The sequence below is a fragment of the Caenorhabditis elegans genome, chromosome X (genome assembly GCF_000002985.6).
Source record: "Caenorhabditis elegans chromosome X".
Taxonomy (NCBI): Eukaryota; Metazoa; Nematoda; class Chromadorea; order Rhabditida; family Rhabditidae; genus Caenorhabditis; species Caenorhabditis elegans.
This window is the reverse complement of record NC_003284.9, coordinates 12256493-12274419: the sequence shown is the minus strand read 5'-3', so window position 1 is coordinate 12274419 and position 17927 is coordinate 12256493. Positions and strand designations below refer to the sequence as shown.

Below are 17927 nucleotides of genomic sequence, written 5' to 3'. Positions count from 1 at the left end.
CTTTTGAGCACAGCAATCGAATGCCGGCTTGCGCTGTATATTTGAATTTTCTCTATATACAAATGTTTTTATGCGCCAATTGTTGATTCCAAGTAATATACATAGTCCCATTACGCATGTGATCACAAGTTATAAGTTTTATACATTTTCAAATTATCCAGGTGAACTGTGGCAACAACAATGAACTTATTTAAAAACTATGCTCTAAAAAATACTTTTTTTTGAAGTGATGTCTGTTGCTCAATCAAGCTACTGCATTCAAAGATATACTGTGATCTCAAATGTTCAACCATATCTATAATAATCCTCATATAACATATAAATGGAAAAGTAGATTAGAAACCACTTTATCCGCCGCTTAACTGTTTCGAACGTCAATGCAAAGTTTGAATATTACATTTATATACATAAATATTATATTTTATTGTATTCAGATCAGCACAAAACAAATGTTTCTGAAGATCAAATACTTTCAGATTGTAGTTACCATGTTCATCAAATCCCGCCCTTCGTTCCAAGCAGGCATAACTCCGCCTTTTTCAGATCTTCTATCGAACCCATTAAAAGGATACGCTGTGCTGAACATGTGCCTTCAAGAAGTAATTGACACAACGAAAATGTTTGCATTATAATTTTCATTTCAGGTTTTCCAATTCCACGTTGCCAATCCATCTCAAGTGAGTCTTCGATGTCTCTGTAAGAGAGACGGGTGCAATCTTCCAATGAACTTCACCAGCTTTCTAGATTACAATAAACTTGCAATGCCGGAAATCCACATATAACTTTTTAGACATATCAACTGATATTGTGTTGACCATGCGAACGTGAATTTCCTTACTCTCCTCGATCTTTCCCAAATTATATATTCTCTGTTTATTGTGCTTGCGATGCAATAACATGTTTGAAAATGATTTGAAAAAACTAAATAAAGTTGCAAAATGTTGAGTTATTCCCACATCCGCGAAGAAATGTCTCTACTACAATTTTTAAATTCTACGAGTTGTGCCTGAGTTTCAAAAAAAAAATAGAAATAAACTAAATTTCTTCGAAAACATTAAACATTTTTGATTGTGACTCTCAAAAGAAAATCTACTGTTTTTTTTTTCAAAAATAAAAGTGTGAAACTTTTATGGAACCCCTCAATAATGTAAAAGTTTCACAATTTTCAGATTGTTTTTTTTTGAAAATCTGACTTTTATAGTACATTCTCAAGGTTTTGTTAACTACAACTAAAACACATAGTTTTTGGGGGTTTTTTTTTGAATTAAACTGATTTGCTCCAGGGACAAGTTCCTGGTTCTGTACAAATTTATCAGCGTCTGTTTTTATATTATGATAATTGTAAAACAAATTCAATGCAAATCCAACTAATACGGAACATGTTACCATCGAAGTAATGAGATCGATGTTCCGTAAAAAAATTAACTTTTGCAAAATACTGCTCAAATGAAAACAAATAATATCTGGTTTCACACGACATCAAAAAAAGTATGATTTATAGCTATTCACTACTTTAATAAACCAGTATTGCTACAGAGCAAAAAGATATTTCCGATGCGATTAGTAATACAGGTGATGCTTTGAACTTTGCTTTTGCGGGGTTACCGCTCAGGTATTAAAAGTTTACCTTTCCGCAACGCCCATGATTTGTCAATAAACTGACGAGAAGCAAGGCTGAGAAGCAGTTGAAAACGATATTAAACGAATAAAAATATTGACTCATTCAAAGAGCAGAACAAGTTTTCTTAAAATTTTTAGTTTATTCTACGTAAAAGAATTATAGTACAATTTAAAATTCAAAAAATCATCAATTATACGATAATCAAAGCATTTATGATCTAAAAAAAAACATCAAGAAATCAATAATAATACACAAAATAATACTAATGATATTAATAAGAGCAAAATGGTTTCGGTGTGGATATTCAAAAAAATTCACTTATTCTGAAAATAAAGAAATTTGGCAAACTTCAGAATATCGTTTCTTGGGTTCTTGTGATAAGACTATAAAATTAAAATTTCTCAAATAAATTATCAAACAGCAAGGTTAGAATTTACCAATACAGAAGTTTGCTGTTTCACAATAAATTTCGACCAAAATTTAGTTTTTCAAATCAAACATCAAGCATCACAATTCTTTCTTAAAATTTCAAAATAGACTCAATGTCATTACCGAACTCTCTTTCCGAGAAGTTTGTAAACTCTGACCCGTATCAATGTGTGTTCTATTTCCATCCATGTTCCATTGCTCTTTGCTCAATATCATGTACCTCAATGTGTGTACGCGTGTTTATTTGCAGACCATACCACTATAATTTCTAACAATCCATGCTAACTTGAAACGTCAAGAATTGCGTGTTCCAAAAATGGTTGCCATCTGTGATGTCGAACAAACATTGCCAGGCATCTTATTGCCTCCCCTCGTTTCAAGCTCTGTGTACACAGTACAAATAAATATTCCAGTTTTGATTAATTCTCACCTCCCCCTTCTCCTCCCGAATCTACCTACCAACTTACTAGCCTACCTTAGTAACTTTACTCGACCTCATTTTTCTTTTATAACTGATAGGTTTTCATCATTTTTCCATTACTGAGTCAAAGCGTTCTGTCTAGCTAGTAATAATTGGTTAGGCACTGGTATGTAGTACTTTGCTCAATTTGAAAACACTTTTCGGAGTTGAGAGTTGTCGGAGAAACAACAGTTTTCACGTTTTTTGGGTAAAGAACCTTCACAAAAGCGTTTCTCAAACAATGATTACGGTAGTACACTAGTCACACTTCCGGTCAGTATTCAATATTCAATTAGGCAAAAGAGCAACAACTACAAGTCATAGGTTTACATGAACTTTTCAACTGCTTATTATTTCACTTTTTTCCTATTATTTACCAAGCATATTATATAATGATCCATTTTCTCTGCTCTCCACTTCTTGCTCTCTGTCCACTCGAAAACTTGTGAACGTTTTAGGTTCCGTGTCGTTTTTATTTTGCAGTAAGATAAACTGATAACTTTTTGGCTGATCATTGTGACTAATCAAACCGGTCGACCAGTTAAAAATAGTTACAGTTACAGACGGTAACTAGTTGTTCCGTTTCACAAAAAAAAACCTGGCGGAATTAATTTTGCTCAACTTTCTCTGTGCCTCCCAGCAAATTGATAAATTTTCATTTCTTCCGAGTATTTCCTTAAATTATCGAGCAACTGGAAACATTTCGTTTTGCCACAAAATTAAGAAAAATTAAATAGTTATTTTCTAGCGGCGTCTCCCGTTTTTTGAAATATCTAGTAAATGCTCAACGTTAACAACATAAGATTTCTGAAATATTCGGTGCTAGCTTAATAACCGGATTTCTGAGACGTTGACACTAGAGGTCGAGCACCGCAAAATACCTACTTGAACCTTGTCTACTTATGAAAACTGATCCTTACTGTCTAAAAAGTTTTGTAAGACTGTGTTCTCATAATTTTGTGTTTCAGATATGTTGATGGTCGATGAGCAACTAAAAATAGGGGCGACGCCAATGTACAGCCCAAGTCACAATCGTAAGTTGATTTTGTATTTTTGGATTTTTTGATATTATTATGGGTTTTTGTAAGAAAAAAGTTCAAAACTTTTTCGTTAATTCTTTTCAGGTCTGAATCACTTAATGTTAAATAGAAAATTGTAGTAGCAACAGTGTTTCGACTAGCGGTTTAGAAGATTTGAATGCACCTTTTAAATATAGATTTAAAAACCACGCATTATGGTTCATATAGTCAATATTAATTAAGTCGATAATGTGCAAAAACTAAATTATTTAAGCCAGTCTCTGAATACAGATTATTTTATGTGAATCACTATGTCTTCTTTGAACATACAAAGCAAATACCAAGGACTTATTTTTGCCCTTATTATCCTGTCAAATACAAAGTACTACTTGTTGTGAGATGGGCTGTACAGAGTTTCTCCTGGACCTATGTTCAAACATATCAGTATTATGCCTTCAGCTATTGTGATAGCAGATGATATGGAGAAGGGTGGAAGCGACAGCGATAGTCTACCATCATCACCCACACATCATCATGAACTCTACCGACGACCTTGGATTCATGAGCCAAGAGCCACGTAAGTCTAGTTAACTCATTCTTGTTCAATTGTTTACTATTTAATATGATTTCAGTAACTTCTTTGTGCGCCTCATAACCAGTTTATATGCACTAATCTTAACTATAATATCATTGGTGGTTGAAGTCTCACCGACATGGAGAACCGATATGTGGCTTGCTGAAACGGTTAGGAGTGAAACAATGAAATGAAATGAAATTTTCAATGCGATCATTTTAGATCTTCTACATATCAATGTATGGAGTTGGCATTCTGTTTTTCGCGTACTGCTATATATTTATAATTTATCCCGGGCCGTATAATCAATTAATATCAGTGCTCAGAAAATATAAAATTATCAAAAACTCAGAGGTAACGGATAATTTTAATAAAAGTTCATTGAGAAACTGAAAAATCTGCAGGTCTGGTTCATAATGCAAAGCCAACACAATGGAGAAGGAGCTGGCACATTGTACTTACGACTGGGTGCTCTTTGTAAGTGGGACATACAAGAAATAGATTAAAATAAAACATTTCAGTTTTCGGAAGCGTTGGAATTGTTCTATTCGGATTGGAGCTGTTTCTGTGTATTGAAAATGTTGCATGCAAAAAAGTTGCGATTGCGAAAATGATTGTGGCAATAGTATTCACCTTTATTCAAATGCATTTCATTTTTTGCAATTCCAAGGTGATCTATTCTTTATGTGCTGTAGAAAAAAAGGAATTTCAGATAACTGTAAACAGTTCTCGTAAAATTGTTGCGTTTGGTATGATGCACCTGATATCGGTGAATTTATGGACATGGTTTCGATTTGTGCTGGCTAAACAAGTTTGATTTTTTAAAAATAACTTTTTACTGCAAATTAGAGTATCATTATAATTAAAATTCATAATTTCAAAAAAAAAATTGTAAAAAGATTGGTTTTTGCCGTAAATATTTTAGTCGCAATGCTTGTAAATTTATTTATTGTTCTTTGTTTAAAGGTGGATAGCGTCTGTGGGGATTTTGTCTTACAATTTTGTCTCTGTTAATACACTTATTAAGATCCAAGGCGATTGAATATATCATCATAAAACACTATTAAAACTTTTAGATTTTTGATATTTCCAGTTAAACTATTGGCGAATTGGCAACTTTTTTGATAATACTAGTTTTTGAGGAAATCCAGAGCATTGTCGCATATTCCAATCATTACAATGTAGACGTAGTTGATTAAAACGAAATTAAAGTTTGAAAATAATAGAAACCCCTTTTTTTTGATGAAGTTCAAAATTATTTGTGACAAAAATTTTCAATTTTTTTTTTTGAAAAATTCAGTCATTTGGCATTATTTTGAGTGGTTTTAAACATGAAAACCACTAGCGCAACTCCACCTTTGATTGCTTAGACAATTTGTATATATATATATATATATTATGCTTAAAAACAAAAAATAGTTTTATTCATATTCAAAGTTTTTTCTTTACTGAAAAATTAAAGAAGGCTTGCGAGTACACAAAAATATTTTTCTAGATGCAGCTCTATTTTTTAAATCAAAACAAATGGTGTTATGTTTCAGGAAGCTAAAGCCCACAAAAAAGCGCAACTTAAACAGACATTTCGAAAGTACTATTCCTCATCCTCGTCATCATCTTCCGAAGAGATTCACGAGTTGATAAGCGCAGTTCTTAACTCAACGGTAAGTACTCTGCAGTATCATAGGTCATTCACTTTTTCTTCTCTCAGCTCAACAACACTCCGGCGACAAAGACGATGGAGCCAGTGGCCAGCAGATTGTTTGCTCTCGAGCACTTCGGAGATGTTGCCACATTTTTGACCACTTGCATTGTGGAGTGAGTTAACTCTAAGAGAACTAAACAAAAAAGTGATGATGATGGGTTTTTTTTTTCAAGGTACTCGTTAATTGGTGCTGCAATCATGTTTATTTTGTGGAAGTCAATAGGTCAAAACAATCATCAACAGAGTAACAGTGGGAAGCGAAAAGTGAAAATGAGGATTGATTGCAGGTAAAATTTCAGAGAATAAAAAAAATAAGAAAATATAAATAAATTAAAAACGCTAACGCTCAATACATTTTTATTAGCAATGAAATATACATTATGTCACAAAAATGAACTGAGCATCATATTTTTCCTTATTGAAAAGTATATTATTATAAGCTAGTGTAGACTTGGAGCCGTCGAAACTTGTATTAGATTTTTTTGATCTCATTGGGCATTATCCTATTTTTTTCCAGCTCTTCATCTACAGGCTTATTTGCTGGAATCATATTCCTTATTGGCTCTTTGGTCTCCATGGGAATGTACACAATATTCGAATCATTGCGAAACAGCTCTGGGGCTCAATTAGTATTTGGTATTGTGGATTTGTCACTCTTTTCAATTGCCCTTGGCGCATGTATCATTGGTCTATGGAGGTTTACAGAGTACACTAAAACTATTAGTACTAATCCATTATATTTTAGAATGCGACATCTTCAGTACCGTCTACATGCTCACGGGGAAGTAATTGATGAGATTTTGCTGATAATTGGTTTGATTGGAGAAATTTTGTACTGTGCAGTTGGAATCGATGTATTCATAACTTGTCGCAGATCTGCTGATCTCACTGTTAGCGCATTGCCGGCGTTTGTTTTTGTGATTCGAATGATTCAAGTTGTGGTTCAAGCCGCTTTCATACTCACTACTTCAAGGTAGGGACATGGAAAAGCGTGCAAAACATATTTTCGTGTAAATACAATGTTTCCATCACTGCATATGATGAGACTTCCGAGTTTTTAATTTTTTATCAAAATATTCATCAAAATTTCAGACTTCGCTGTCTTTCCAAATACTCGATGAAATATAAACCTGGAAAGGAAATCATAACATTTTTACTCGTCTCCAATGTTACATTATTCGTCTTCCACACTTTTGAAGGCATGAAATCAAGTTTCGGGTTTTCTAGCAAAGCAGCTACTCAATATAATTACATTATTTACGCAGTGGGACCATTGCTGGTTTTCTATAGGTAAATCTTAATTAGCTTTTATTTAAAATTTTCTAGTTGTTGATTAATTATTTTGTTACAGATTCCATAGTTCAGCATGTCTTGCCGAGATATGGAAGCACACATACAGCACAAAAAGCAACGAATACGATCATGAACACATGTCCCTTTCTGATAGTAACTTAACCGCAATCACCCCAATTTCTGATATCAAGGAGATTCCATCTCCACAATTATTGAAACATTGAATTTCTACTACTTGTATATTATATTCATTTCGTATGCAATGCTAAATTAGACCCAATTCTCATATCACTCAGATCTTCCACAGTTACTTGTTCATTTAATTTTGATATTTTTCACTCACCAAGCGGGATTTTTTTTGTACCACTAGTTTTTTATGTTCGTTCGGGACAATAAATTTTTTCTCAATTTGAAATAATGTATAGTCTTTATGATTCAACTAATGAAGAACATCAATAAATTATCAATAAGTCATATAGATGGTCTAGGCATCTATGCATCTAGGTAGGGTTATTGTTATCTCAGAACAGAGACTAGTGAAATCATTATCACAAAAAATCTTTGAAAAATCTTTGCATAAGTAATTTCTAAGATTAATTGTAATTTATAATAACTTAAAGTTGTGTTCTCGGTTATAAAAGTTCTAACTAGACTATTCTGATAAATGTGGAGTCAGAATACCAAAACCTAAAAATTTTAAACAAGTCATGTCCTTTCACACTGAATTTTTGTGTAACGTGATCCTCAAAACCTCTCAATCTAAAACATGAAACTTTCATTCGCAAAAAAAAATAAATAGAGAAAATAATATTAATGCACATATAAATAAAAATAAATAAACATCTATCAATAATACACATTATAATTTTTAAAAATTTTCGTACATATGAATTTGTATTTTGAATGTGTATTTGGTTTTTTCCCGTTTGTATTATTACTAACATGTTTCGAACCGAAATGTACAGATATCAAATTGTAGAATAAAAGGTTTTTGGAAAATATGCTTATGCAAAAACTGGAATCATTTCGTCAGACTGGAACAGGTACTTGTTCAGGTCCTCGCTCTCTACTCCCGTGTCGTTCAATGGGCTTTCGTGGTTCATTGAGCCTGAAATAATAACAGTTGATAGAAAACATTCAAAGGAAAATCTTACTTATATCAATGAAGTATAACTCATCATCAAATGGAGATGCAGTGGTTGCTTTCAAGTCATGGTATTTTGAGTCACTATTCTTTTTGCATTTTCCCTTATCGTCCTTATCATCAAAGTTCATCTCAAGGTCATATCCAAGCTGGCAGGTGCACGTTATTGTTTTCTCCGAACAATAACTATTTTTAACTAAACATCTCTTTTCCTCGATCAAAGTCTCCATACAATATCCTCCAATAGTTCCGTTCTTTCTTTCGTCAACAGAGTCCATGAAAATCACTGTTGTTGGGTCGTAGCATCTTCCAGCAATATTGGAGAATCCTTCTGGGCACGTAGCAATACATTTTCCTCCATGGACCAGTGGCTTGTCAGTTGGACAGATACAATATCCATTGTCACATGTTGAGTTTGCTTCACGAGAACTGCACTGTTCATCAGAAATGCATCCTTTTTGACCAGCAAATAAGATCTTCAAGCACTTTCCGTCCATATTGAAGAATCCTGGGGGGCAATCAATTTGCCCATTTGGAGACGGGGTTGACTGTTTATTGGTCGGTTTGTTGACAGCAAGCATGATGGATACAGATGAGCAACATTGGAATCTGTTGTCTTTTTCAGCAAAAACACACGAGAATCCATCTGGGCATGGCTGTTGAGAGCATTCAGTGATTTGTTGGTTAAATCCGATTAACGGTCTTGAACCGAGAGGACATCCACTTTGTGAGGCTTGGTTTCCAAATCCTGGAACAGCACCACCGCCCATGTTAAAGTTATTGTTTCCAAAGTTTCCAGACTCTCCAGAGTTTCCTTCAAAATTGGCAAAACTGTTTCCATGTTCATTATTGTTTTTATTGGCAAATTGTTCACGAATCTTTTTCTCCATCTCTGCTTGGGCTAGAGCTGGTGGCAGAATTCTTGCGTTTTCAATTCCTGGGATTGGATCTGGCATACCGATCGGTCCCATTCCTGGAGCTGGTGGACCTCCTGGGAAGGTCTGAGTCATTCCTGGAACATTGGATGACGGTACGTCTGGAGTTTCGAGTAGATCAATATTCTTGGCTGGAGAGGCATATCCTCTGTCTGGATTGACGACATGAACAGCAGTGTCAATTGGTGCACAACAATAAGAATCTTGCTTTTCTGGAGAGTAGATACAAACATATGGAGCTGTTGTTGGGCATGGTGAAAGTTGCATATGACAGGTTGGAGGGAATCCATCTCTAGAAATGTATGGAATTTGGCGCGGTGGGCAGTATCCTTGGAATCTGTCACTCAGGTCTCCATGGGTGCAACATATAAATTGAGAAGATTGGTCTGACTCGAAGCAAGTGTATCCTGCTGGGCAATCAGCTTTCATCGGAGAGCAGAATTGACGTTGATTTGTGGCAGGGTTCACATAGGCAACTCCTCGGAGACATTGTGGCTGTGAAACTCCCATTCCGGATCCGGAAGAGCAGCAGAGGTGATGTTGTGGGTTTGTGGAAGGCATACAGCTGTATCCTTGAGGACACTTGTTACTTCCAGCAGGGCATGCCAATGGTCTTCCTCCGTACTCAAAAACAGAAGATCCAGATGGGCAACGAATAACATTAGTATTGGTACAACAAACGGCTTGTCCGGTTGAAGAGAACTCGCATTGATATCCCGATGGACAAGTGTTGTGAACAAAGTTGCACTCTTGGAATTTGTTGTCAGGTCCGCGGAATGGAGTCTCCCCATTAGCACACACAGCTCCCTTATTGTTGTTTTGGTTGTTGTTTGACACCGATCCTTGGTTGACTCCTCTGTTTGCCGGTCGATTATTGTTCGGGCTTGGAGGTTGATATTTCTGACAACAAATTGCCAATTTTGCCACGCTAGAGGTCATGCATTTGGCGTCTTCTGGGCATCCGTCAAGATCCACTTGACATACCTGAACTTGAGTTCTGTCAAGGAAAACTGGAACATATCCTCTTTGACTGCACTTTGGTGGAGTTGTTCTACAGCAAGATCCTTGTTTGAATCCAATATCACGGAAACAAATATGATTTTTCGGACAATCACCAACTTGGTTGACGGTGCAACTTTGTCCACTACTGAATAGCTGTGGCGGGCATGGAGAAATATTTGAAAGAAGATCAGCGAAGCTATCTGGCTCAAATGGTCTTCTTGGCATAGGGGCAACTGGAGCTATTGGACGCACTGGCCTCTGAGCAGAAGGGAGTGGTCCCGAACAACACATATGGAATCCTGGAGCTGTTGCAGATTCCAGACACTGGAAGTCATCAGGACAATCATCACGCTCAATGCTACATGCAACCACAGAGTTGGTACCAGGAATGTTGTATGGAATTCGGTTATCTGGACAAGCAGTCACAGCTTTACAGCAAATTGACTGATTGGTAGAAGACTTTACGCATGATGCTCCACTGGGGCAAGTGCTACGAACATTAAGAGTGCAAGTTTTTGGTGTAATCTCTCCTTCTTCGGTGAACGGGTTCATTCCTCTTGGGCACAATCCAAATGCGCTAGACTGAACACATGATTCGGTACAAGCAACTTTGGTAGTAAATCTGTTAGGAGTTCCTCCACAGCCTGGAATAGAAAATGTTCACCTACTTTCATGCATTCAATAAACATACCGTTGTATACAAATTGAGAGCACTTCTTCTTCGACTTGTCATAGAACCACATGCTTCTCTGGGTTGATCCCTTACATCCATTTCCTCTAGACATGTTTGCATTGCAAGCATTTTCAGAACTTGGACAGCAGTACGAAGAATCGTTGCATTCATAACCAGCTGGGCATGGATCTTCTTCGCTGCATCGTTGAAGCTCACTATTTGGGTTTTTCAATGGTACCAGTCCATCGCAAGCTGTAACGACAAAAATATTTTTCATAATTTCAATCTAAAATACACTCACCACTATCAGCTGAGTGAAGACAGAAGTTTTGGCATTGGTCGACAGTCTCGAAGTTGTTTCCATTTCCACTGCATCCATAGTAGTGGAATGGTTGGCACTTTCTGAAAATCATAGATGTTTACCGGCGTCAAAATTTCCAAGCCAAATAGCTACATTTATCCTATATTCAGAAACAAAGCATTGTTAATTAATTTTTGTTAATTAAAAAAATGTTGTTTAGATAAAACTTATAAATATTGAAATACACTTACTGAGTCGAGGGGTTGAAATAAAATCTTTGAATAGTAAGACCTCTTCCAAAGCATGGAGTTCCAGCGGAGACCATTTCATTACACGTCAATTCCGGAGTTGGACAGCAAATAGGGCTTGGTCCAAATAGCGGAAGTTGACAAAAGTGCTGATTTGGGCAAGTGTCTGCTTGAGCGAGAGCACAGTTGGCATTCACAGCGCCGACTCGATGAGCCTGGCCGTTAGGACATTGAGTGTCAACACAGAACCCTTCGCATTCTTCAAGTGATCCAAAGTTATTCGCGTTTCCTCCACACTGTGTGAACTTGAATGAACGGCACGTAGCGGTTCCAATGTCGAAATAGTAGCGATTCGAAGATTTCATTGATGAAGCACATTGCACTCCACTATTTCTTGGCATGTTGCACACTTTTTCTTTGGCTGGGCAGCAGTATTGAATTCCAGCATTACTGACACATGAGTGTCCCTCTGGACATGGTGCATTCTCGCTACATTTCATTGGTCCATTGTTCAATGGTGCTCCGGCAGGACAAGCGCTTGCGTATGGGCAGCATTTTTTGTCATTGCAAGAAAATCCGTTTGGACACGGTTTGGTTGCAGAGCATTGGATATTCTCAAGTGGTGTCTCACCTCCAGGACAGGAGCCTAAATAGGAAAGATATTGGATGTACAATTGCTATTGTTGTTGGCGAGGGTGCTGTTGCACTGATTTTCGTTCTGTGTGTATTTGTTTCTTTTCCTCCGACTTTCAAATCTTATTCATCTTTCCTCACAATACGCAAAAGATCAAATTACTCACCCATAATTTCACCATCCGGATTTGAGCAACAGATGAATTTGTTCAAGTATTGGCTCTTGCTACACACATATCCGTTCTTACAAGCACTTCCATCAGTTGGTGAACATTCGACAGGGTTACTTCCTCTCAATTGAGGTGCCGAGTTTGTTGCACATCCCAAATCTTTGGCGCAGCATCTCGTGGTAGTTCCAGCAACAAGAGTGCATCCAAATCCAGCTGGACACGAGTTATCGCCAGTGAGAACACAAGAACGTGGTTTTCCGGTGGCCATCTGCAAAAAAAGAATGAAGTTGACAAATATTTGACCGATTTCAATTTCGTTTCTCCCTGTGTGGAACAAAGAATCATTTTCTTCTGGGTCACCAGTGTTTTCTTCAGTTTCAATTCCGGCTTCTCCCCCTTCTTGGCTTCAGCTTAGAACTGACCACCCAGAAAGTTGATGAAATTTGGGCAAACAATGAGGAAACAAACAACGGAAAAATATTCACCTCGATGTACGTAACTCGTCCCTCTCCGCAGTTAATCTTATCAGTCGAGCTCTTTGCGGTTGGTGTCGGGTTCTGGCAGCAGTAGCTCGACCCGGTGCGTTCATAGAATTGACAACTGTATCCTGAAATAAATTGGAAATTGATTGAGAAATCAGAAAAATTAAAGATTAAACACTAACCATCTGGGCAACTGCTGATTGACGGATTGCAAGTCACTGGAGCACTGAGAATGGTAAGTGGGATTCCCTCACCGCACAAATCATCTAAAAAACTTGAGAAACTAGTAGTGATATTGCTAGAAATGTTCATAATTTGAAGCCATTGCTTTTGTGCTTTTGTTTGAAAGATACATATTGGAATATTACTGGAAAAGATTGAGCGTAAAAAGAAAGTCTACAACAAATATTTGATTTTTTTGAATTCAATTATCATCGAACTATCTACCAACGCTTCCCTTTTTTAAATTTTTAGCCTGAATAATTTACCCGGTGCTTGGAAAAACGGCTGGGAGAAAATATCATCGATCGGATCGTCAGCCTGCATCAGAGAGTCGCATTCACCAGTTTCACTGTTGAATATTTTACCGCTAGCGCATTTTCGTTTTGAGAACGATCTGAAGATTCAGATGATCATCGGAACAAGCTTTAATTCTTACCCTTCCAAATTACAGTATAGGTAGGATTCAGGACTTCCTGGATCTGGTTTTTTGACATTTGAAGTTGGATCACACTCTAATCCAGCGTTTGCTAGGATGACTAACGTGGATATCTAAAAACAAAAATGAATAAAGAAGCTATGGTAAAATGTTACTTACACTAAAAAGGTGCCTTAATGTACACCAGCGCATTTTCTGCAAAAAACAAATGAAGGAATTACTTAATTAAGAACAAGAAAGTAAATTTAAAAACTACTGTAGCAGAAATCAATTGAAAATAAAATCTCAAGGTTTGAGTAAAAAAGTTCAAAATACTTTGAAAATTTTAATTTTCTGTCTTCATTGGTAAGAGAATATTTATGAATGATGGGAGAAGGTGGCCGAACACGGGCTTCAAGTAGGAAGGCACATGCCCTGCCCTCCCAGGCAAGTACACGAAACCGGCTCCGTGTACCGCCCAGCGAGAGAGCGCGCGGACTCGAGGCGCTGCGCGGTCAAGCCACCGGAGCTTCTACAGGCAAACAGCTCAGCAGCAGCGCATGTCTGCCGAGAGCAAAAACAGAGCTCGTCATGACCTGGAAAAGGAGAGTACCGTCTCCACCGGGTGCCACACTATTTCCCAGGCGCCCGTTTTTAATTGGTTCAATGCCTTGAAGAAGAAGAAGGAAGCATTGTTCGGCACTGTGTCGTTTGTTTTTCGATTCGATCGGTTCGCACTGGGGGGCAGAAAAAAATTGATGAAAGGCAGGAAGCTGCCAAATATGCCGAAAGTGTTAGGGCTCAATGAGCTAAGAAGAAGGAAGAACAAACGGGAACAGGAAGTTGATTCGAATTTTTCTAAATTTTTTTTAGTTTTTCCAAAACAAGTTTCCGCAATACAACACTCGAAATATTTTAGTTTTGTCAGTTGACAGTTGTTGGTTTTGCTTTTGGTTTCAACTGGCCGATTTCAAAATAAGGTCCATAGTATAAAATATAAATTCCCCCTCTAGAATATTTCATCATCACAACTCGAAGCACTTCCTATTCTTTATTCTTTCCATATACCATCAAGTACTTTCCCTCTCGTCAAAAAACCACTTCATCATCCTATTTCCAACCTATTCGCCCCCGTATTATCCTCTAGTGGCTAATACTGACCAGCTCGGTGGCGCCAAAAATGAAAAACCACGACAAATCTGTCGGTTCTTTTTTCTCGTGTTGTCCCCCTTGTCCTCATTTCTCAGCCGTTTTTCATCTTCTTGTCCTAGGTTCATCTGATCACTTCAGAGCATTCGTTGACAAACAAAATGCGCATCTTCTGTGATTTTTCGGTTTTGCGTCCTCCAAAGTGTTTCAAATGTTAACGTTTCAAAGATCAAAATGGGACGTAATCGTTACGATATTATCTCGTAGATTGCTCACAGTCTATACTTGAATTTACTGAAACTTCAGTTCATTTGCTGAATTGAAAAATGAAATTTCTGATGTGAAAATCAATTATCAGGTAGATTTTTTCCAAGTAGAACCAAGTAGAATCAAGTGTGATCAGAAGAAGTAGCAACGCTTCAAAATCAGTTCTAAAAATTTGCTTCAGAGTTGTGATTTCATTGTTTATTTCAGATCACGTCATTATCAAGTCTAATCTCAACTGTTTCCTCTTCACGTTTTTTTTGTAATGCATGAGGTCTCGTGTCAATATAAAAGTCTCGAAAAAGGCTCCTCAGACGGCTTTTTCAAACAAATTAATCACCGTTTTCGTCGGGTGCAAGGCTAGTTTTCTTCCTGTTCTTTCACTTCTCCCGTGAGCAATGATTGCGATCAGATGTTCAATGGCACAAAAAGCATACGTCAGACGACGTATTTCAAGTGTGTCTGCGGTAGTTCATGAGTCATACGGAGACATGCGTCCGGAAGACAATACATACTCCGGTTTGCTTTTTTTATTTTGCGTTATGCGAAGCTATTGATTGACATGCACTGTCTGGCGCTTGGAAAAATGGTAATGATCGAATATCGAGAAATTTATACCAGGCCTTCAATAAACTACGTAATACTGCGTAATTAATAATTTATGTTTTTTGAAAAAAAAATCTGTAATTCCGATGTTTTTAGCCCTTGCTGAACTATTTTAATAACGTTTTATTAGATTTTTTGAGATATTGGTATTATGGAAAATAAATGGAAGAAAAAAGGAGAACCTGTACTACATATGGTTGTAGATCTAAATACATTCATCATGCGGAATAACATCGCGGTTAAATTGCTCTTTTTGGTAAGGAGTTGGTGTGGTACGTGGAAAGCGATAAACAGCTAGAAAAGTGACAATGACAAAGTATATAAACAATGAAATGAAATGAAAAAGTGTCAAAAGCTGGGATAATGAACCCGAAAGAGAATATAAAAGTATACTGCTAATCTAGTACATAACAGCAAGTGTTTACAGCATTATGGTAGGGGTTCAAACGTGGAATGAGATGGAGAGTCTTGGTAGATATAATGACAAACGATTTTTGCAAAAATGGTCAGATCATAGTTTTGTATCTTCTCACATATGAGTTTCCTTGGCAACTCTTTTGGTCCCTGGACTTGTGGTAGATGACATAGTGGAAGATGGAGAAGAAGCTCCACGGCCAGAATCACGGCCGTCCAGTGAGTACGACGAAGTGGGCTCCGGACTTTTTGCTCGCACGGAAACGATGCAATCATCTAAATGGGATTGCAGCATTTCACAAACTCGCAATGAGTCACTGAGCATTGTGTCGTATACCTGGAGAGTAATGATTTTTATTATTATTGCTATTCAGTGTGTAATATTTGTGAAAAATCAGAAAATGTTAGTGGCGAAGCCAAATCTTTTCTATTATTCAATTGTATTGAACATAGAATTAAAATTCAAATTTCATAATAAAAACTCTCGTTGATTTAGCAAAAAAAATTTCAGTCTGAGTTATAGAAAAAAAAACAAATTCAACATAGTTCGCATTTTTGCCATTAGTTTTAGACGCTGTGACACAACTAAGTTGCCAAAATTTAACTCACATTCATAGAGATTTTGAACTGTCATAAAAAATTTTTAGAATCTATCTATGAAGTTTTATGGCACAATTTTAACATTTTGGTTTATTTAGGTAACGTTTTAAAGATTTTAAATTTTGAACAATGGTGTTTTGAAAATTTGTAATTTTCCTGAACGTAATCGGAACAAACAGCTCCTTTTAACTTCTATGTATAATCTGCATTGCCAAATTTTTTTTTGGAAAATTGAATAAATCCTCACCTCTTTCTCGAACAAACAGTTTTTCATTGAGTTGTCTTCTTTTTTGACAACTCTGGCGTGTTTTGGAATACTCCTGGCAACAGTTGGTTTTTCGTCTCCAAATGTTTCAAGCGCTTCAACAAGTGCTGCAGCTTCATCTTCCAGAAGTACATCCATTGACATTGACTGTAATTTTTGAAAATTTAAAAGTTCACTGTAAATTTTAAATTTTAAAATTTTGATTTGTTTCCGTTTTGGCTTTAAGGTCTAGATTCAGTTCTAGTTTTAATTCCTTGTGAAACGTTTTTGCTGAAATATTAAGTATACAGCTATTGAGGTTCTTAAAATTTGTTAGCATAGACTTTTCTGATCACATATTGATTTGCTTTCAACTTTATTTCCAAGCAATTTCTTTCCCAAACTTTGCTAAGAATTTTCGAAATTCTAAGATTTTTAAAATCGGATAAGTCACAAATACTGATGCACATTCTTTGCATCCAGGTTGTTCTCAATTCACAAACCTTTCCAAAATCCTTTCCATTTTTAGATACTTTAGTCTTCTTGTTCTTCTTGCCTCCATCCATATCAGCAGGCATCGTATTGCTGTTCACAATACCTTTGTTTTCCTTTCCAGTTCTTTCTTTGTCCTGAAACGGGAATATTAAAGTGCAAAGTTGTTTACATTGTTTACGAAGAACTTGAGGGTGCGAGGGTGACTAACTACGAGCAGATAAGCAAGAAAAAAGGACTAACAAAAAAGTCTTTGGGAAAAGAAGTGAAGAACCACGAGCAACAAAAAAAACTTGCTCCGGAGTTCAGTTGTCTCATGTTATGAAAGATGCAAGAAAAATGGCAACAAGTGGTGTAAAGCGAAGCCGCCGTGGTGTGGAGGGCACTTGTTAAAAACCTCTATGTTTTCCTGGAGGCGCTCCCGACAGATCCCAGGGGGCCATCAGGAAGGCCCCGAATATTTTTGTTGTGAAGGCGATGTTTGGCGTAACAAGGAAAGTCACACGCTATTGTCATGCTTCATGTTTCACTTTTTGTGCTCTCAAGCCTGCAAGGATAAGCGCCATAAAACTCACATTTTTCTTGACTGGCGACAGCACTCCCGACTGGGGCATCTCTTCAGTGACCCGCTTCTTTCGGCGAAATAGCGAAAGAAACGGCGATTTTTTCTCGCTCATTGAGAATCTGAAATGAGCATTCTGAATTGATGAAAACGGAAATGAGAAAAGTGGAGCTGAAAAAACGCTTAGATAAATATAATAAATGTAGAATGTGTGGTATTAAATGATTTTGAAAAAAGAGCTTATAAGTATAAAAAGGTTACGATTGATAATTG

At 36.8% G+C, this 17927-nt stretch overlaps 4 protein-coding genes and 1 non-coding gene across 5 annotated transcripts; 2 read left to right on the top strand and 3 right to left on the bottom strand.

Annotated features, from left to right (window-relative positions):
- Positions 1–449: 449 nt before the first annotated feature.
- Positions 450–782, top strand: H19J13.2 (Ovule protein; the record flags this gene model as incomplete). The annotated part of the gene is made up of 2 exons (NM_001373529.1): positions 450–599; positions 645–782. 2 exons carry the CDS (start codon positions 450–452, stop codon positions 780–782), a joined length of 288 nt encoding a protein of 95 aa, NP_001359670.1.
- Positions 783–3478: 2696 nt separating this feature from the next.
- On the top strand, positions 3479–7467 carry otpl-8 (Otopetrin-2). The gene is made up of 14 exons (NM_077644.6): positions 3479–3544; positions 3989–4106; positions 4162–4273; positions 4326–4457; positions 4508–4580; positions 4625–4773; positions 4816–4914; positions 5645–5764; positions 5812–5918; positions 5979–6092; positions 6323–6502; positions 6551–6778; positions 6898–7095; positions 7157–7467. Exons 1-14 carry the CDS (start codon positions 3481–3483, stop codon positions 7320–7322), a joined length of 1860 nt encoding a protein of 619 aa, NP_510045.2. The 5' UTR covers positions 3479–3480; the 3' UTR covers positions 7323–7467.
- Positions 7468–7858: 391 nt separating this feature from the next.
- E01G6.1 (BPTI/Kunitz inhibitor domain-containing protein) lies at positions 7859–13539 on the bottom strand. The gene is made up of 11 exons (NM_077643.8): positions 13504–13539; positions 13345–13457; positions 13175–13302; positions 12869–12952; positions 12690–12811; positions 12202–12472; positions 11405–12047; positions 11154–11254; positions 10871–11104; positions 8253–10823; positions 7859–8206 (listed from the first exon to the last, which is right to left on the bottom strand). The coding sequence occupies exons 1-11, from the start codon at positions 13534–13536 to the stop codon at positions 8103–8105; spliced, it is 4404 nt and encodes a 1467-aa protein (NP_510044.2). The 5' UTR covers positions 13537–13539; the 3' UTR covers positions 7859–8102.
- Positions 13540–13648: 109 nt separating this feature from the next.
- E01G6.8 lies at positions 13649–14003 on the bottom strand. Its single transcript, NR_072262.1, has one exon. It is a non-coding gene; the product is annotated as an Unclassified non-coding RNA E01G6.8 (non-coding RNA).
- A 1450-nt stretch (positions 14004–15453) lies between these two features.
- On the bottom strand, positions 15454–17776 carry E01G6.2 (uncharacterized protein). Its single transcript, NM_077642.9, has 4 exons — positions 17668–17776; positions 17104–17229; positions 16604–16768; positions 15454–16093 (listed from the first exon to the last, which is right to left on the bottom strand). The coding sequence occupies exons 1-4, from the start codon at positions 17767–17769 to the stop codon at positions 15872–15874; spliced, it is 615 nt and encodes a 204-aa protein (NP_510043.1). The 5' UTR covers positions 17770–17776; the 3' UTR covers positions 15454–15871.
- Between the last annotated feature and the right edge of the window lie 151 nt (positions 17777–17927).

Coding starts and splice junctions, on each gene's coding strand:
- otpl-8 (NM_077644.6), top strand. CDS start 3,481: ATGTTGATGGTCGATGAGCAACTAAAAATAGGGGCGACGCCAATGTAC. Junction 4,274..4,325: donor ATATGTGGCTTGCTGAAACG/GTTAGGAGTGAA, acceptor CGATCATTTTAG/ATCTTCTACATATCAATGTA. Junction 5,919..5,978: donor TTGACCACTTGCATTGTGGA/GTGAGTTAACTC, acceptor TTTTTTTTCAAG/GTACTCGTTAATTGGTGCTG.
- E01G6.1 (NM_077643.8), bottom strand. CDS start 13,536: ATGCGCTGGTGTACATTAAGGCACCTTTTTAGT. Junction 12,953..13,174: donor GCCGTTTTTCCAAGCACCGG/GTAAATTATTCA, acceptor CAAGTTTTTTAG/ATGATTTGTGCGGTGAGGGA. Junction 12,473..12,689: donor GACGAGTTACGTACATCGAG/GTGAATATTTTT, acceptor CTTTTTTTGCAG/ATGGCCACCGGAAAACCACG.
- E01G6.2 (NM_077642.9), bottom strand. CDS start 17,769: ATGAGCGAGAAAAAATCGCCGTTTCTTTCGCTATTTCGCCGAAAGAAG. Junction 17,230..17,667: donor TGTCGCCAGTCAAGAAAAAT/GTGAGTTTTATG, acceptor TTCCCGTTTCAG/GACAAAGAAAGAACTGGAAA. Junction 16,769..17,103: donor ATGGAAAGGATTTTGGAAAG/GTTTGTGAATTG, acceptor CAAAAATTACAG/TCAATGTCAATGGATGTACT.